Here is a 19535-nt window from a genome sequence, read left to right as displayed (position 1 = left end):
AGAATCTCTCTCAAAACATGCTTTCTCTTGCGTCGCGGCTGCTGACAGTGTGACAGCATATTGGTTTGGCACACCACCCGTGCAGGTGTGGGTAAACAAACTTGAGCTGGATAACTTGAAACTCTCGGGAATGGATGGGGAGGAGAAGAGGGGTTGGTGCTGTAAAATCAAGAGTCTTGCTGCAGGCCCTGGGCTAATAATCCATCTTAGACAGACCTTTGACCCGCTTCCCTCGGCCTTGCCCTCACGAGTCCAAGAAGCGAAACCCCCCCTGTTATCTACTTCGAATGGCTTCGACATGGTCCAAGCTACGGTGTATTCTTATATACTCAGGGCTTCTCTACACTCATGTGCACATCTTCATTTGGAACAAGCCCCGCGAAAATGTGTCAAATGTCAAGTTTTGCAGCACAATTGGGTTTCTTGATTTTTTTTGGTTTGTTTCTCTTCTCTCCTTTTCAAACCACCTAGAGATATATTTTACAACAGATTTTGCCACAAGCAATTTGTGGTTACTTCAAACACCAGAATTCAAGGCATCCAACAGTCGAAAAAGAAAACAATGTGCATTCTATGAACGTCAGCAATGATCCGACAGCAAACGTGACTTCTGACGTTAGCTCCATCGAATGGTCAACTCATGACGCGTCGTTATCGACTTTGAAGATCCAGATCAACGATTACGATACGTATCAGTCTTATCCCTCAAAGCTTGATCAACTCTATACGAAAGTTTCTCAGGTCCCCGTCATCAGAATCTACGGGTCAGTATCGGTTGGACATGAAAACAAACAGCATACTAACCTGGCTAGAAAGAAGTGCAAGATTGGTGAGAGTGCAGGAGCCTCCGCCGCCGCGGCCGCCGCCGCGTCGTCGTTGTCAGTTTTCAATATAATCATTCACGTTCATAATTTCTACCCCTACTTTTATGTGGACTGCCAGGATACAGATTATGAGAAATTGCAGAGTCCAGAGTATATAAATGAGGTGATCGAGTTTCTCGAGAATGTGATGAGGGCTTCGTTCAAGAAGCGCCGAGGTCGTAAGGGCACCGAGGAGCAAGAGTTGGAGTTGGAAGAAGACGCGGAAGAAGACGCGGAAGAAGCAGAAGCAGAAGCAGAGGTACGAGTACAGACAACTAGCTCATTGAGAAATGCTAAACTCCGCAGATACATTGCAAACGTTTCAATTTGTAAAGCAGTTCCAATCTATGGGTTTCAATTGGGGTATAAGCTATGTTACAAGATATCGTTGCTCTCGCCCTTGTACAAAAACCGGCTTGCAAGGATGTTTCAAGAAAACAAGATTAGCTTGGTTGACTTTAACAAGGTGTCGCTGCCTGTAACATTGCAGCAGGAGGAGGAGGAGGAGGAGGTAAAAGAGGAAAAGAAGAGCAACAAAAAACCATCTTATTCATACACTTATGAGGTCCATATCCCTTTTCTCCTCCAATTCTTGACGGATTACAATCTATTTGGTTGTGGATGGTTGTATGTGGATCGAGATGCCGCTGGATTTGGACCTCAAACGCGTGCGTTATACTTTAGAACTCCGATATTCACAGAGACATTGAAAAATGTCTACACACCGGCTCAGCTACTGTCACTAACAAAGTTTCTAGGCAAGTTTATTCTACCTGACAATGTGCTTGTCGATGGCGGTAATTACCAAAGTTTTAAAAGGATGGGGAAATCAATGTTGGAAGTGGACATTACAACGAATGGAATAATCAACCGAAGCTGGCTTACACCGAGGGAGTTACATGATGATTTCACTGAAAGAGAGAATTTTAAAAGTTACAAAGCGGATCTCGAATTATTTGGATTTCCAAAACACGGTTACAAGCACGAACTTGATGGAAGCCCCAAAATCTATCTCTCCTCTTTGAAACACATTTACAATGATTTAAAGTACCAGTGTCGTTTGAAAAATTCCACCTATGACGTTTCGGTTGACGTTTTGGAATCGTCAACGAGAAGCTATTTCGGTAATGGCACCACCAAGTGGTCAAATCAGGGCCAGCTAGATGAGTTGTTGGAGTTTATGATTTTTGTAAATGGGGAGCTGAAGTACGATTTTGGCAATTTTGCAAGCAAGGTTATAAAAAGCAGCAAAAGTGACAAAATTGGTATCATAAATGAATTTCCTACGTCTTTCAACTTGGTTGATATTGAAAAGAGACATCAGTTGCACAAACATAGGATGATATTTGGTGATGACATTTTAATCTGGGGTGAGTATAACGACATATTTAAATTGCTGCAGCGTCATAAAAGCTTGGCTTCTTCACCATTGCAAAATGGTTCACAGCAATTTGAAATGAACTTGCCTTTGCTAGAGAGCGACGGAGAAAAGGACAGCGAAGAAATGGAGTTGGAATCGGTTGAGGATGAGGATGAGGATGAGGGTGAGGATGAGGGTGAGGATGTAGAAGAGGTTTCCGATGAGGATGCTGATGAGGATGCTGATGAAGATGTGGATGCTAACAACAGAGTGGATGCTAACAACGGAGTGGATGAGCAAAAACATCCAAATCCTGACGTGCTTAGAGCTTCAACAGACGAGGGCACTACTCCCGAACCGTTACCGTCTTGTATCAAGAAACACGACAATTCAGTGAGTCCATCCTCTCAACTTAACTTGACCGACGAGCTGACCCTTCCTGGAAACAATGATGAGGACGAAATGAAAGACTACGAGTCGGCAGAAGAGTTTGATGCGGCAGTCGTGAGGTCAATGACAATGACAATGGCAATGACGCAAGCCAAGAGCCAAATCGAAACCCGCAAGAACACAAGCGATGCAAGCGATTTGATGTCCTCGTTGGACAACTTTTTATCAACGCCAAACCCAACGTCAAATACATTCCCGATTTTAAAAAACTTGGAAATTGGACCCAATATGTACAATGTAAAGGTCCCCTTTGAGTTGAGAAAAGGAAACTGCAAAAGTGTGTTTGAGTCCTCGGGAACTTCGGAGATTAACTATACCGATCCGTTTTACTATATGGCCGATGACCTTCCTAGCAGGCCTTTTATTTTTGCCAACCAGAAGATAAAACCTCCAGTAAAGAATAAGCTGACTATACCGACTATAAATTTGATTCGTCTGGAAGACTTGGAGCCACCAAAGAGTGTCCCCACTATGGACAGAGTCGCGACTTGGCAATATCTCCCTACTGCGCCATCTAAAAAGGCCATCACATCTTGGCTCGTGGAGGAAGAGGCAAAAAATATAAAAAAGCAGCAACGCTATAGGTCTCAGATCGAGGTTGGTACAACCCAATGGAATGATTTCAAGTATAGTTACAACTCGGAAAAGGTTGCCAGGAAGCCAGACGAATTCAATTACCTAACTTGCTTCCACATGGAGATACACGCGAACCCTCCAAATTCGAAACTTTCAGTTGACCCTTTGCGTGATCCAATCATTTTCATCTTTTATTCCTTTGATGACGCCAACGGCATGTTTGACAGTTTTAATTACAGGTCGGGAGTGTTGGTTTACAACAATCAAAAGTTGAAAGTGGACCTCCTCCAACGGTTGGGGAAATTGCTTGGACAGCACATTGACATTTTTGAAGACGAGCAAAAAATGGTGGCAAGGCTCGTTGAGCTCGTTGAAATTTTTGATCCAGATATTTTGTCAGGGTATGAAGTAAACGCCCTCTCTTGGGGTTACATTGTTGAGCGATGTAGAGGAGTCTTTGACACCAACATCTTGAGTGACCTAAGCAGGGGATCGCATAGGAGTAATGGAAAGATGGGTGACAAGTGGGGGTATACACACACGGCCAACATTGAAATAAATGGCAGGCATGTCTTGAATGTGTGGAGAATTTTAAAGTCGGACATGGCTCTCACAAGCTATACTTTGGAGAATGTTTGTTACCATTTGTTGCACCGTTCATTGCCAAGGTACCTGCCCCATCAGCTCTCGCTGTGGATTCAAAGTGATAACTTCCAAAACTTGTATGTGGTTATCTCGTACTTTGTCGAGCGGGTTCGATTGACTTTGAAGATTATAGAAGTTCAGGAGTTGATTACGAGAAACGTGGAGCATTCGAGGTTGATTGGAATCGAATTCAACTCCAATTTTTATCGTGGTTCACAGTACAAAGTTGAGTCTATTTTGGCACGGATCACAAAGCTGGAGAACTTGTTGTTGAACTCCCCTTCCAAGTACCAAGTTCATGAAATGAGACCCATTGAATGCATTCCACTAGTGATGGAGCCAAGATCCAATTTTTACAAATCGCCTTTGGTGGTTTTGGATTTCCAATCCTTGTACCCTTCGATCATGATTGCCTACAACTACTGCTTTTCCACAATAATTGGCAAATTGCACAACTTCAAGTCGAACAAGAACAATATCGGGTACTTGAAGAACTTGAACTTACCATCGGGTATCATTGATTTGTTGAAAAATGACGATGCCATTAATGTCTCGCCAAACGGTTTTGCCTTTGTCAAAAGTTCAGTTCGCAAGTCGGTGTTGGCAAAGATGTTGGAAGAGATTTTAAATATCCGTTTGAAAACAAAACACGTGATGAAATTATTTGGAGATGACACAGAGTTGAAAAAATTGTACAATTCGAGGCAGACGGCATTGAAATTGATTGCTAATGTTACTTATGGCTACGCTTCTGCCACGTTCAGCGGGAGGATGCCCAATCCAGACATTGCCGATGCAATTGTTTCAAGCGGGAGAGAGATTTTGGAAAAGTCCGTTGAGTTGATTGAAAATGGCGGCCACGGAGCAAAAGTTGTTTATGGGGATACAGACTCGTTGTTTGTCTATTTTCCTGGGAAATCGAAAGCCGAAGCATTCAAGCTGGGTCGAGAAATTGCCAAAATTGTAACCGATTATTTTCCCGACCCTATTAAGCTCCAATTTGAAAAAGTATACCACCCATGTGTCTTGTTGGCCAAGAAAAGATATGTTGGCTACTCGTTTGAATCCGAAACCCAGGAGATGCCAAAGTTTGACGCCAAAGGTATCGAAACCGTGCGAAGGGATGGTATACCTGCTCAGCAAAAAGTCACTGAAAAGGCGTTGAGAATTTTGTTTGAAACCCAGAACTTGTCCAAGGTTAAGAATTACACGTTGAAGCAGTTTTACAAAATAATGACCAACAAGATATCAATCAATGACTTCTGTTTTGCGAAAGCGGTCAAGTATGGAGCTTACAAGGATGAGCGTTATTTGCCACCTGGTGCGTTGTTGGCGAGCAAAGCCGTCGAAGAGGATCCAAGAAAAGAGCCCCAGTACAAGGAGCGGATCCCCTATGTTGTAGTTCGAGACCCGACAAAGACCAGAATCAAAGACCGTGTGATGTTCCCTGAAGATTTCATAAGTTCTTTCAGTACGATAAAACCATTGATGCTCGATTACGAGTATTATATTACGCGAGTGCTAATCCCGCCTTTGGAGAGAATCTTTAATTTAATGGGGGCGGATGTTCGCGGCTGGTACAACCAGATGCCCAAGATGACCAAGAATAACCTCACGAATCCGTATAACGATTCTTGTCTAGTCTGCGGGAGCAGGCTAGATGGTAGTCAGTACATTTGTCTGAAATGTTCACATGATCCTCAACAACTAGCAACAGATCTCATGATGACTTGCAAAAGCTCGCAGCAGAAACTAGTTGCTCATGAGAATACGTGCAAGAATTGCGTCCATGGCATATTCTTACCTGGTGGCTCTATGCCGCAATACACAAACAATTGTACCAACAGGGACTGTACAGTGTACTTCAACAAAGTAAAGACAGAGCAGGAGATGAGGCTGGTGATTAATAAAAAGGACAAAATTTTGGAAGAGTTGAAATGGTAAAAAAAAAAAAAAAATGAAACAAAAAAAAAAAGAAATGTATATGTTTTTTATGAATTTGATGAATAGCTCATGATTGAAAACTGTTTGAACAAAAGCCTGCAACGGCATGTAGCGTATAAAGCTCACCAACACCTGGTAAACTTTCCGCGTGGCGAGCGCGCTTCAAATGTAGAGAAGCGCAAATGCAGACCACACTTGTATATATTTTTTTTGCAAAAAGAACACACTCCCGAATATTTCAAAGGTATCTGGATATATCATCAATGTCCACCAAATCCACCCAGTCCATTCACCAGCAGCAACACAGTGACAGTAAAAATGACAGGCCATATACACTTCGAAACATATGGGTAGTGTCTCTTGCACTCAAACTCTTACTTATGGTGGGATACCACTCGACGGACTTTGACGTGCATAGGAACTGGCTTGCAATAACACACAACTTGCCAATCTCAAAGTGGTATGTTGAGAAGACGTCGCAATGGACGCTAGACTACCCTCCCTTTTTTGCATTTTTTGAATGGGGCTTGTCCCAGTTTGTGCCTTCTGTTGTTAAGCAGGATGGATGTTTGGATATAGTTGAAGTTGGCCAGTATGGATTACCCACGATTTATTTCCAAAGGCTCACGGTCATCTTGAGTGAACTTGTGCTCTTTATCGCGCTCCAATGGATCATTGATACCTCGTCGAGCTTGTCCATGAAGAAACGGATGTATGTTGCAACTGCAAGTCTTGCCTTGTCGCCAGGGTTGTTGTTGATTGACCACGTTCATTTCCAATACAATGGAATGATGTATGGAATCTTGTTGCTTTGCTTAAACAGTGCCAGATTGCAAAAGTATCTCTGGTGCGGGTTCTGGTTTGCCGTGTTGCTTTGTTTCAAGCACATCTACTTGTACTTGGCTCCAGCGGTATTTGTTTTTTTGCTTCGAGCCTACTGTTTGAATCTTCACTGGGGAGGGAAGAAGCAGAAGAAGAAGAAGCAGCAAAGTTTAATTGTTAATTTGGTGCACCTCATACAGTGGAAGAACCTTATGAAGCTTGCGGTTGTGGTTATTTCCGTTTTTACTGTTGCGTTGGTCCCTTTTTACAATACGTTGCCCGAGATGCTAGAGAGACTTTTCCCATTCAGTCGTGGATTGACCCATGCTTACTGGGCACCAAACATGTGGGCACTATATTCATTCTTTGACCGAGCTTTCATCCAACTTTACAAACGTGTCCCTGTATCTCGCTTGATTTTGCAAGGAATTTTCCAGTTTGACCCCGTGTTGTTGGGTAATGAAGATTTGTTGCGCACCTCCACCAGGGGAATAGTCGGAGATATTGAATTTTTCATCTTGCCCAAGATAACGCCGAGACTTACTTTTTTGTTGACATTGTTTTACCAAGTCATGGCGTTGATTCCTCTTTTCTTGCAGCCAACTTATAGAAGATTTGTTGGCGCAATCACGTTGTGTGGCTTTGCTTCTTTCCTATTTGGATGGCATGTCCATGAAAAGGCAATCTTGTTGGTTATTTTCCCCATGACATTGATAGTGGCACGGGATCAGAAATTGTTGCCAGCTTACAACTTACTAGTTGCTTGCGGCTATGGGTCCTTGTTCCCACTCATTTTCACTTCAAATGAGTGGTTGCTTAAAGTGCTGTACACTTTCCTATGGTACATTATTTTTTACTTTAATTTCAGAAAAGTTGTCAGAGTGCCCAAGTCTACAGACGGGAGCGGGCTAGTTGATAGAATGGTTAATGGGTACATCTTGCTATTCATTGCTATTTTAACTGTCACAACCATCAATGACATTTTTAAAAACAAGTACCCGATTTTGAAGAAATTCGAATTCTTAAACTTGATGATTTACAGTGTATACTGTGCTGTTGGCGTCGTTAGTAGTTGGAACGCATTCTCGTGGTTCTACTTTGTTGAAGAATCCATCTGGAATGAAAGTGCCTAAATGATAGAAAGTAATAAACGAGATTTTTTTTTTTTGAGAGTATTCCACTGGTGTCGTGAATGCAATTTCTCTCTCAGCGCAGGAGATTAGGGAGGTTTTGAGAGGTTGTCAGTCCTCGTAGCCGTACTATATTACGTTAGACTTTAATGACTCCCATTTTTTGTTTAATTCACCAACAAATATCTTAATGTGATTACACACTTGTTTGAAGTATAGTCTTGTCTAACAGAAAGTTTGAGGGGACTTTGGCGATGGTTCAACCGTGCGGAATATTAAGCGGTATTTGGCGGCTTTTTTGCAAGAACATTTTCAGTTGAAAATTCGTCCGAGTTGGGTTAAACTCTTTCAAGCTCATAGTTAATAAGCACGTGCATTGCCTGTCGTAGTGTGATTAAATATATACACAGTGACCTAAATCCAATGACCTGTCCAATGCGTACAGAGTAGGCTAGAGGTGAGTAAATCTCTTTTTCGCTGCAAAAATTAGGTGAGCATGTGGTTAGAAATGGATTAGTTTGAACATTCAATGCGCCTAGTTGTTATAAGCAATCAAGCGGCGATAGCTTTGAGGCAAAAGGCCACGAGTATTGATACTAGTCTACAGGTTTCAACAGCAAGCTCTCTTGCTGCAAGAAAACAGGTTTCGTGGTCTAGTCGGTTATGGCATCTGCTTAACACGCAGAACGTCCCCAGTTCGATCCTGGGCGAAATCATTTTTTTTCTTCAATTTGGAGCCACAAGATTGCATATCTAACCACTATCTTCTTGACTCTACCATCGCTGCTGCGTTATGTTGAAATGAGTTTCCTACCTGGCTATGTGCCCCGATCTGCTTGGAACAGTTCACGATAAAGTGTACTTCACAACTTTACTCTCACGACCCAACAGTCTCATGGTACTTGGGTTTTCTTTTTTCAATTTTAACTTACGCTGCAGAAACTTATAATCTGTATATATATGCAACACTCGAAATGTGTGGGAAAGAACTGGCCATATCTCAACAGTCTTGTTCCTGCTCTCTTTTTTGTTTTGTTTTTTGCAGTTTTGTTCGGAAATAAATAAAAGAAAAAAAAAAAACTTTGCTGCAAATTGGGACGAATATTCTCGGAAAATTTTTAGGGGGCTTTTCAGAGTTATTCCGTTTGCTCTCGTTAGGAACTGATATCGACACCGACCCTGAAAGACATGGCCAATAGAGCCTGTTCCTGAACATAGAGATCTCCATGGTTTATCTAACCCGAATCTGCAAAATCAAAAACCAATTTAAAGAACAAAAGACAAAAAAAAAAAAAAAAACTAGTTGAATCGTCGGAGTAGCAAGCTCCTTCTACCACAGCAATTGAAAGGATAAAAAATCTATCAAATATTTAGGCCCCCGTGCTGTGTGCAATCCGGCTTGCTATATATATATAAACCCCCTCGATTTATCTGTAATCCTCTCAAAAACACCAATTGACCATTTTCACCGACATCAACAAACAAGTTCTTCTCCATCCCCGTCCCCGTCCCTTCCCCCTATCAATTGATTTGTTAGTTTGCAATGTCAGGAGAAGAAATCACATTAGGACAATATTTGTTCGAGAGGTTAAACCAACCACCAATCAGCATGAAGAACATCTTTGGAGTTCCAGGGGACTTCAATTTGGTCTTGTTGGACAAGATCGACGATGTTCCAGGCATGAAGTGGGTCGGAAGTGTCAATGAATTAAACGCAGGTTATTCAGCTGATGGGTATTCACGTGTCAAGAATGGCTTTACTTCAGATGGATCTTCAATTGGTTGTGTCGTTACCACTTTTGGTGTGGGTGAGTTATCGGCCATCAACGCTATCGCTGGTGCTTATTCCGAACATGTGGGCTTGCTTCATGTTGTTGGAGTTCCATCTACCGATTCGCAAAAGAAGGAGTTGTTGTTGCATCATACTTTGGGAAACGGTGATTTCACCGTCTTTGGTAAAATTTCCTCCTTCATTAGTGCCACCACCCTGGCCTTGTCGGATCCTGCTACCGCAACTGCTGAAATTGACAGAGTTATCGAGTCGGCATTTATTAACCAAAGACCTACATACTTGGCATTCCCATCTAATTTCTTTAATTTGAAAGTGCCAAAAAGCGAATTGGATAAGCCATTGAAGTTGACTCCGCCACCTAATAACGTCGAGGTGCAAGACGAAGTGGTTTCTGAGATTCTCTCCATGATTGGGAAAGCCAAGAGACCAGTCATCATTGTTGATGCTTGTTGCGGTAGACACAATGCCACTTATGAGGCAAACAAATTCATCCAGTTGACCAACTTTAACTTTGCTTGTACTCCAATGTCGAAAGGTTCAAGAGATATCGATGAGAATGACCCAAGATATATTGGTGTTTATCTTGGCGATTTGTCCTACCCTAGATCCAAGGAGTTGGTTGAAAGCGCCGACTTGGTCTTGTCATTTGGAGCCGTCTTGTCTGATTTCAACACGGGCTCTTTTTCATATTCACTTCCCAACTCCAAAGTTGTCGAGTTCCATTCCGATTACACCAAGATTAGAAATGCCCAATACCCCAAGATTAGAATGAAGGAGTTAATTGGTAAATTGGTTGCATCACCCGAGTTGAAGAAGCTTACTGCTGACTATAAACCATTCCAAACGTCATTGGACTTGATACAACCAGTCAAATTGCCCCAAGAACATAAGATCACCCAGGCTTGGCTCTGGTCGAACTTGGGTTCTTGGTTGAAAGAGGGTGACGTTATCGTCACTGAAACCGGTACTTCCAACTTTGGAATCATTCAAACGAAATTCCCCAAGAATGTCATTGGAATATCGCAAGTCTTGTGGGGGTCCATTGGTTACTCGGTCGGTTCAGCTGCAGGTGCAGTCATTGCCGCGGAAGAAGTTGACCCTACAAGAAGAGTCATCTTGTTTGTGGGTGATGGCTCCTTGCAATTGACGGTGCAGGAAATCTCAACCATGGTGAGGAATAAAAACAAGATTTACATTTTCGTGTTGAATAATAGCGGGTTCACCATTGAGAGATTGATTCATGGAAGAGAAGCTGGTTATAACGCGATCCAGGAATGGGCATACACTGATTTGTTAAAGACATTTAAAGCTACCGAGTTTGAAACTTTCACCGTGGGCAAGATTGGCGAGATTGAAAAATTGTTTAAAGACGATGCCTTTGCCGTCAATGACAAGATTAGATTAGTTGAAATCAAATTGGATACGTTTGACGCTCCAGAAAACTTGGTTAAACAAGCTGAAGCTTCTTCTAAAGTAAACGATGGTTAAAGAATAAAAAAAAAAAAAAAAAAAAGAAAAATTAAGAGGTAATTCTTTTTCTTTTTATTTTTACATATACGTACCTAAATTATCACAACTGAGTTGTAAAAAGAAAAAAAAAAGTAAAAAGTCTTTGCTCTCAATTCTTTGAATGGAAAATGTAATCTGGGAATAAGGATTCCCAATCCTCGTTGAATAGATCCGATGTCATAAGAACCGGCGGACCGCCAAGGAAATCAATGTTGTCATCCAAGAGAAAATCGGGATTGGTGATGCTGTATGATTCTGATGAGATGGGAGAAGGTTTGACTGCGGATGAGTTATCGATACTACTGACTGAGCCAATGCTTGTGCTTGGACGAGCAGCATTTGCGTTTTTTTTGTCACCGTTGTCGTTGCCGTTCTTCTTGGTGGTGATGGCGTTGTTGGCGTTGGTAGTGAGGTCGTTGGTAGTGGCGGTTGTGCTGGCGATGGAGGAGGGCGCATTCCTGATTGTATTTCTCAACATCTCCTCACCTTGACTTCTTATTATTTTCAAATCTTCCGAATCATAGCTTCGCTTCAACTTTTCCTTGATCAAATTGTGCGACTTTTCAGCAAGTTTCCAAGTTCTGGAACAGCCACGGAGGACACCCATGAAGAATTGTAACCGTTCACTATACTCGTTGGACTGTGAAATGGTGGAGTTGGTCAACAAGATGATCGAAATTGACAATATCGAAGCATAGACAATGAAAATCGAGGCTCGCTTATAGCCATGTTCCGTTTCGAATTTATTCACCGATTCGTACAAGTCGTCAATGGCACTCAAGCAAATGGACTTGGGAGATAAATGATTATTGGTGGGGAACGTCTCCGACTCCAAGCCTATAAAAGGCCGGTTGAGACATAGGATCAAGATGTAGTAGTAGTACCGGATTCCAGAATATGCCGGGTTTTCACCCGTCTCGATCAATGCTCTCCTATTCCATTGCAAATCTCCGGGAAGATTCTCTTTCCATCGCATTATTTGCCAGTTATAATCAAACACCTTCCCCAACCTCGAACCCAAGTTCAAGTCATCGTTTGTGTTGTTGGCTTTTTCATGCTCAAGGTCGGATTTGGTGAAAATGTCATTCAACATGTTATCCGATATGTTGATGAGATTGATGATTTGATTTAAAGGATCGCTTATATACGATTCAACTTTGGCCGTATAGGTTGTCCGGGAAATTTCTGCCGGTGGTTTTCTTCTTTTAGATGAACTGCCCTTGTTTTTGATGTAGCCATTGTAAGTGAAATCATCGATCCATTCCAAGTCGGGCAAATCGCTGGTTTCAGGAATCGAGGCATCGGAAAGCTTTAAAATGGAAGGACGCCCTAGAACGAGACTTATAAAGTGGTCTGCCATGTAGCAGCCCCAGTATATTCTCGATCTGATTTCCACGTCCAACTTGTTCAAGCTCTCCTTTGATTTAACAAACCAAACTTCGGGGTTCAACTGGAACCCAATGTCAAACCCCATTCGCATTGCGTTTCCAGATAACATCCACCCGCTTGAATTCAGTCCGTTGCAAATGTCAAAGAATGCAAGCAACATGAAGCTCTGCAACGACGTGATCGAGGGTTGACTTATGGAATTCAACAAGAGACTCTTGGCGTCCTTGTAAAAGTCTTTTGATTTTTTGTAAATTTTTTCATCCAATGACATTCGCGAGCCAAGGGCACATATACTGAGCACTAGCACCTTGGAGCAGTACATGCTAGTCAACGTCGGGTTAAAGAAATCAAAAAGGAACGCCTCTCTAAAGATGAACATGTTGTGGTCTGGATATTGCCAGGTGAAGAATAAATGGATACATTGCAAAATCTCGGGATCCTTGTTCAAATCCTTGATGCTTTTAACTTCAAGCTCTCTTTTGGAAGAAGGATTTTTATTGGAGATGTTGCCGTTGGAAGTAATTATGGTGCTGTTGTAAACCGAGGTGGGGCCATATATCGCCTTGGTTTCATCAACATCGTCGTTTTGCTCGTGATGATCATGCTGCTGTTGCTGCTGCTGCTGCTGCTGTTCTTGTTGTTGCGAGAGCAAAGGATCAAGTGAGCTGCCATCCAAAATACCAGATAAATCGGTGTTTTTCAAAAGACCCAATTGTTCCTCTGTATTTTTCAATCTTTGCAACGACTCGATAAACAGCTTGATATTGGAAACTTGAGATTCCAATGTCTTGACATACGTCGCAGGCGGTCTTTTCTTTCGCAAGTCCTGCGTCGTCTCAACACACTCGAGTTTCATGGCGGTGCAGTTCAGACACGGAGAGTTAAAGTCGCATCGCATCTTCCGTAGTCGGCATCGTTGACAACTGAGTTTCTTTGGCAACCGTGGTTTATTTGGTGTTGTTGGCGAGGAGTTCAGTAGTTCCGACAGCAGTCCGCTGTCGTCTACCTTCCTTTTCTTTTCAATGGGCATGGTTGCAAAAAAAAATGAACCCAGGGATTTCGCTTTGGAAGGTGGTCGGGGTTGACGTTATGGAGAGATGTGGTGGAAATCGAAGAAGGGAGAAGAGAATCTTGTGTGACAAAATTGTTGACATTTACAATACTTAACATTTTGGCACCGCGTCGTCATCATCGTCACCATCCTTCATAACCAACTTCAAGCTCTTTGCTTTTATTTGTATGTTTTTCCAACTATCTATAAGTGTTATGTATATATATATTCTATCTCTAAGCTCTAATTGAGGAATATGATTTGATAACTTGAGTAAATGACTGTTGCAATACCAACAATAATCAATGTATAATCACATATTGGCAACCAGTGGTCTGCAGTTGTATACTGCTCCTTTTTTCGCAACGATCTCAAATGGATGAGCGGGGGGTAGATATACACCAATGGAATACAAGCAAAGCAACCGTTGAACGAGACAAATTTGTCGATGTTGTTGGCGTTCAAAAAGGCGATAAAGGCAATCGCCACCACGAAAAGTGCTCTGAAGCCGTTCTTTAACCATTTGACTTGAGGATTGTGTTTTCCCGAGTGGTGGTACAATTTCCCATCGGAATTTGAGCTAGTTTCTCCCTTTCGCTGCTTGCCCCGGTGTCTAAACAAGACCGATTCCCCGATTTTGATTGCCGGGAACAACTGCAATGGAGCTGATAAGAACACGGCGATGGAGTAAAGAAACAAGATTGATTGGACTGCAATGTTTCCCTGGGGCAAGTTTAGTATGACAATGGACTTTACTTTATCGCCAAATGCAGTGTACCCCACGGCACCAATCGCGACGAAAATCGCGGTAATTACTGCCATACTGACTGATAGAACTATGGGAAATTTCTCGGGTTCAGCCATGGAAGCTTCAATGGGGAGGATCAACCCGATTCCTTCGAAAGAAGTGACGGCGACACCGATCAACATTGTCCAACTGTTTGGATTGAAGTTTTCGATATTTGGTCCGACACCTTCCAAGTAGATCTTTAATCCCGAGAACCAGAAAATGATCAAGAGACCAATAATGATGAAACCGGATGAAATCAACGAGACTAACGAGAGCTTGGTCAAGTTTCTAATCAACACCAAGGGGATCATCAATACACATTGAACAATGACAACGTTTGCTCGATTAAGCCATTCGGGCTTGGTCAGGACAAATTGTTCAATAAACGCAATCATATTTTCCGCGGTGAACAAAATGTAGGTGGCCACGAACCCAATCTGGCTGAGAAGAATCGACACCAAGATAGAGTACTTCAATGGAGCACCATACGTCTTGTACCCCAACTCGCCAAAGGAGGTCAATTTCAAAACCTGTTTCGACTGTATCAACACAATGTAGCAAAAATAAGTGAGGAATCCAAACAATGAAAGCGTAATGATTGAAAACAACAACCCTCCATTGTAGAAAGCCTTGGGCAAAAATAGCACACCCGAGCCCACCAAGGCTTTGAACACGAGGAAAAAAGTCTTGGCCACTGTAGCGGTGCCTCTTGGAGGAGGTTCACGACGCGGTGGTAGCTGTTTGGGAATGTGGTGAGTAGATCCATAGCCTCTTCGTTCAGTTGGCGATAACAACAAGTTGGAGTCTTCGTCAAAGACATCTTCATAGTCGTCGCCACTACCGCCAACTCTGGTTGAGTCACTCAAGCTGGCGTCATCAAAACTCTTACTGGCGTCGTCGTCATCGTCGCTAAAGTCTTCACCGGCAAAGTGTCCATATATGCTCAAGAACTCCATAAAGTTCTTGGTGAGAAAGTTTGGAGGCTCTTCATTCTTTTTGAGTGATTTTTGAATGATAAACTCTCTTCTGAATCCTCCGGGGACATTGATGTCACTTGCAGTTGAACCTCTTCGCGCATCTTCCAAGGCTGAAAAGGAGGTACTTCTGGTGCGTCTCTTGGGGTTACCTATAGCGATTCCATTGCCACCACTAGCAACACCACGTGCAGAGTCTGCATCTTCACCGCCATGGCTGTGGCCGGGTGATTCAGAAACATTTTCCATTTGATGATACAATCTCCGAGTAATATCCCCGCCTTGTTGCTTCAAGCTATCTTCTGGACTCACCAAATGCTTACCAATGACATTCAAGTCGATGTTCTTGTAGGAGTTGCCGACATTTATCTGAGAAATGTGGTCGTCGTAGTCCTGAGCAGTGGAAGATGACGAGTCGTGAGATCGATGAGACAGCAGCAATCTGGGACGTTGGCCGCTCATCGAGCTGAGGTTGCTATTGGAATTGGGTTTGGAATTGAGATATGGATTGGGAGGTACTCCACGCGGCGATGTGGAAGACATTGGAGTCGACAGTCTTGCTGAAGGAGACGACGCCTGGGCACGATGATTTGCGGCCATGGGGTTCTCGCTATTGTTTGAGCTCGACCTTTGGTCTTTTTGGAATCTAGAGTTGGGATTGGACAGAGCCATAATGTAACGATTGTTGATTTATATCATATGAGGAACAGAGGAGGCAAATAATTCTGAGAATCTCTATCTTTCCCTGCTGTGATGTGACGTGTTCCCGTATGGCAAATGAAAAAGACAAAGAGAGGTTTGAAGGAAGAAAAAAATTAGAAAAGTGTGGTGTTGCAAAAGTGTGACTATGGCAGTGGAAAATTTTGAAAAATTGCAAGGTGGTAGTTTGTTCTAGATGTCGTCTCTCGATGGTTGCCCCGTCTGATGAGCGACCATCGAGAGAAAGAGAGAGTAACAGTAGAGCATGGCATTAGAACAGAGAATGCGGATAAGAGCGCCACGATCCTTTCGTAAGAGATCGTAAACACGAGGTTCCGGGAAATTGTATCGTGAAAAAAGACCGTAGAGGCGTGTCACCAGATGTAAACTTATACGTAGTTGGGTCCCTTCTTGCAGCGAACGCGTTCTGACTGTGGCCAGCTGGCGAGGCATTTGAGCAGAGGCAAGATTCAGCTCTTATGCAGGACGGCCAGCGCCCTTCACGGCACAAGTTTGAAGATTCGGTCCCAATTTTATTTTCAAAGCAAGTGTCGGCGCCAGCACTAGGGAAGGGAAAGAAAGGAAGGGGGAAAAAATAGAAGGTATCGTCCCAGCGTGTGCACGGCAATCACTTGTGAGGACAGGTGTAGATTCAATTTTAGAGATAATTTGCATCCTTCGACTCTACAACCAGGAGGGAATAGTGGGGACAACTGCAAACGCAACTGCAAACGCGGTGGCTGAGGTAGTAAAATCCGGTGTTTTCTTCTAAAAACACACAGGGAAGTTTTTCGTTGTAGAGTCGTCGAAAGAGGTTGCCACTTGGGATGCTCTTCTATTGAGATTCCAATGCATCGAAGCCAGAGGCATAGCACCCCGCGAAACCAAAAAAAAAAGTATTGCCCTCTCCATTAATGCTCGACACAAGATTTTTCGCAACCACGAAGCTCAACCTTGTGTCTGTCCAGGTTGCAAAAAAAAAAAAAAACAAGAAAAAAAAAGCACATCTTCCTCACGTACAATCCACCTCAGCCCAGTAATCAATGAGAGATGAGAGAAAACGAAAACCATGGAAAGCAAGATTAACTGCCAGGCCGAATGAACTGTGGCGACCCTTAGTCTGATGGTAAGTGCACATACATATGGATGAAAGAAAACCCCACGCATCACGCACCACCGCATGAATACATAAGCAACTTTCCATCAAAATAGGAACGGATCAACGATGAACCTTTGCAATAGGGGAAGGGGGAGGGAGTTGGAAGGAGAGGAGGAAGGTGGAGAGGGGGGCGAAAAAGTCGGTGTCACATCCGTAACTCACTACCCCAAACAGCAAAACCTTCGTCAATGACATATTCCATACTTCGCACCCGATAAATCAAAGTCCATCTCATTCGTAATGGAGGGAAACGGGTAAAATTTGTGAACTTCCACTGTTGGGATGCAAAATACATACCCGAAGGCGAAATTAGGATAACTGCAAAATAAAAAATCTCCCCCACATTTAGCAAAGACAACCCGAATAGTAAAAAAAATCCCCCCCCCAAATAAAAGAAAGAAGGAAAAAGAAAAAATTATGAGAACATCTCGCACCCCCACTTACCCCCACAAGAGAAGATGTGTCTCACAAATGGAGCGGTGTGTCCGCGAAGAAGGTCAAAAGTGCACGGGATGGCAAAGCGGCAACTTACCAAGTTTGTGCTACAGGGTGTGACATCTTCCGGATGAGGTAGAGAAGCTCACACTGTTCAAGGCACACCGAGACACAAATGCGAGAAAACTTTTGTTGATGTGGAGCTTGGCTTCCTGCAAGGTTCGGGCACTTTTTTTTCCGTTTTCCTGAACAAGTATACAATATTAACGAATAATGATATTGGCGATAATAATAGTAATTATTTGGACGTGGAAGGTTTCTCCTCTCTCCTCACTCGCTTGTGTTAGCGCCAAGTTTCTTCTACTTTGATCGAAAGCTGTAATACGAGAGTTCATTTGCGAGTCCGTGTAGGTACAGTCCGATACATTGTGAACCTTAATGAAGCAAGCAAGCAAGCGAACTCCGCTTTCAAAGTTGTCGTACTTGAGGCAGAGAGAGGGGGGGGGGGAAGAGAAAAAGATCGACCATCCGGACCGCCGATCTCCAGCTGTGTGAATAGGGAGTAAAGCACCTTGTGCAATTGGCTAAATCTGTTTCGTAGACCCCCCCCCCACAAAAAAAAGGTATTAAGCATTTAGTTTGACCCAATGCAAAGAAACACCATATCTAATTCAGCCCAAAAATAGTTATCCGGGTGTGCTTGTGAAACAACAAGAAGTTCTACTGCAACGGTTACGAACAAACGGCCATCGGAACAAACAGAGCAGAATTGTGAACATTTCAAGGCGCCGCCAAATTTAATCCGAGCTCTTTCATTTCCTGAGTTAGCCTAACCATGGTTATATTCATGGTGAATCACACTACATATACGCACTCGAGAATCCAGAAAAAATGCCGTGCGAGTGGGGAAACTAGGGACGATATTTTGAGGCGTGCTGCTATGCCTGTTACTTCTTGTTTCCTATTAGGAAAGCATCTACTGCTGGGATTTCTTCAGCCCGGAGCGACACAAAGCAAAGCTGAGCAAAGCAAGACTCTATTATCGTATCAGTGACCCTCTCCTACATTTGCATGGGCTGCAGTTTGTGTAGTGGTGGTTGTGGAGTGTAAAGAACTCTTAATGTGCGAGAGCCGAGTGTCAAGGGATGGTTGAGTTGGGGTTGGAGTTGGGGAAAGGAGGAGGAGGAGGAGGAGGAGGGGGGGGGGGCGCGAATTTGAGTTGGAAAAACGAATTTTGAAAAAAAAGTGAAAAAATTGGAATTAAAATTTTTTGTTCCACTCTAACCGATCTGCCTTAGATCTACCGGTTTTGCAGAGGAGAAGGGGTGTATATGTGTGTGTGTGTAAGACTGAGACTGGACTGTGAGACAAGATGGGTTTTACATTTATGGTATTTGAGTGTCGTCATAGAGTGAGCATTTGCCATAGCCTGGATGCATCTCGCTTAGAACTACCTCCTGTATGTGGACCGGGCCAAGAGGTAAAAACCGGGCAAAAGAAGTCAAGAGATTTGTGTGGTCTCCATCGTCAACAGTTAACGCTACTGTAGTGCGTCTCTCTCTGTTAACTTTGCCACGACGTTTACGCCAAAAGAATGTCACGAATTTTCGCTCTTTTTTTCCTATCATTTGTTCGCCTAATTTCATTTCCTAGCCATAGCCGAGAACTCATCAGCCCGCTCGAGCGTGCTTTTTCAAATTCATTTTTTTTCTGCACCGAGGAGGTTTATATGTGTGTGTGTGCTGCTCGGCATTTAGGAGTTTCTTCTTATTATATTTTTTCTTTCGCAACTTTGTCTGCTGTTTGTAACTGCAACAATTTAGTTTTTTTTTTTTTCGCAATCAGATGATACCAAGTGTCGCTTTTTTTTTTGCCTGTACCAATTTACAGATCAAGTTACAGTTACAGTTAAGCTTAAACTTAAAGTTAAAGTTAACGCGATCGAAC

At 43.0% G+C, this 19535-nt stretch overlaps 5 protein-coding genes across 5 annotated transcripts; 3 read left to right on the top strand and 2 right to left on the bottom strand. All coding sequences in view use genetic code 12, as the record gives it.

The window, feature by feature from the left end:
* Positions 1–573: 573 nt before the first annotated feature.
* Positions 574–5838, top strand: LODBEIA_P33590 (uncharacterized protein; the record flags this gene model as incomplete). Its single annotated transcript, XM_066973460.1, has 1 exon — positions 574–5838. One exon carries the CDS (start codon positions 574–576, stop codon positions 5836–5838), a length of 5265 nt encoding a protein of 1754 aa, XP_066830297.1.
* Positions 5839–6218: 380 nt separating this feature from the next.
* LODBEIA_P33580 (uncharacterized protein) lies at positions 6219–7793 on the top strand (the record flags this gene model as incomplete). The annotated part of the gene is made up of 1 exon (XM_066973459.1): positions 6219–7793. One exon carries the CDS (start codon positions 6219–6221, stop codon positions 7791–7793), a length of 1575 nt encoding a protein of 524 aa, XP_066830296.1.
* Positions 7794–9399: 1606 nt separating this feature from the next.
* On the top strand, positions 9400–11070 carry LODBEIA_P33570 (uncharacterized protein; the record flags this gene model as incomplete). The annotated part of the gene is made up of 1 exon (XM_066973458.1): positions 9400–11070. The coding sequence occupies one exon, from the start codon at positions 9400–9402 to the stop codon at positions 11068–11070; it is 1671 nt and encodes a 556-aa protein (XP_066830295.1).
* Positions 11071–11200: 130 nt separating this feature from the next.
* On the bottom strand, positions 11201–13510 carry LODBEIA_P33560 (uncharacterized protein; the record flags this gene model as incomplete). The annotated part of the gene is made up of 1 exon (XM_066973457.1): positions 11201–13510. The coding sequence occupies one exon, from the start codon at positions 13508–13510 to the stop codon at positions 11201–11203; it is 2310 nt and encodes a 769-aa protein (XP_066830294.1).
* Positions 13511–13774: 264 nt separating this feature from the next.
* Positions 13775–15967, bottom strand: LODBEIA_P33550 (uncharacterized protein; the record flags this gene model as incomplete). The annotated part of the gene is made up of 1 exon (XM_066973456.1): positions 13775–15967. One exon carries the CDS (start codon positions 15965–15967, stop codon positions 13775–13777), a length of 2193 nt encoding a protein of 730 aa, XP_066830293.1.
* Positions 15968–19535: the final 3568 nt, after the last annotated feature.

The sequence above is a fragment of the Lodderomyces beijingensis genome (assembly GCF_963989305.1).
Source record: "Lodderomyces beijingensis strain CBS 14171 genome assembly, chromosome: 4".
Classification (NCBI taxonomy): domain Eukaryota; kingdom Fungi; phylum Ascomycota; class Pichiomycetes; order Serinales; family Debaryomycetaceae; genus Lodderomyces; species Lodderomyces beijingensis.
This window is presented reverse-complemented; position numbering and strand designations above follow the sequence as displayed.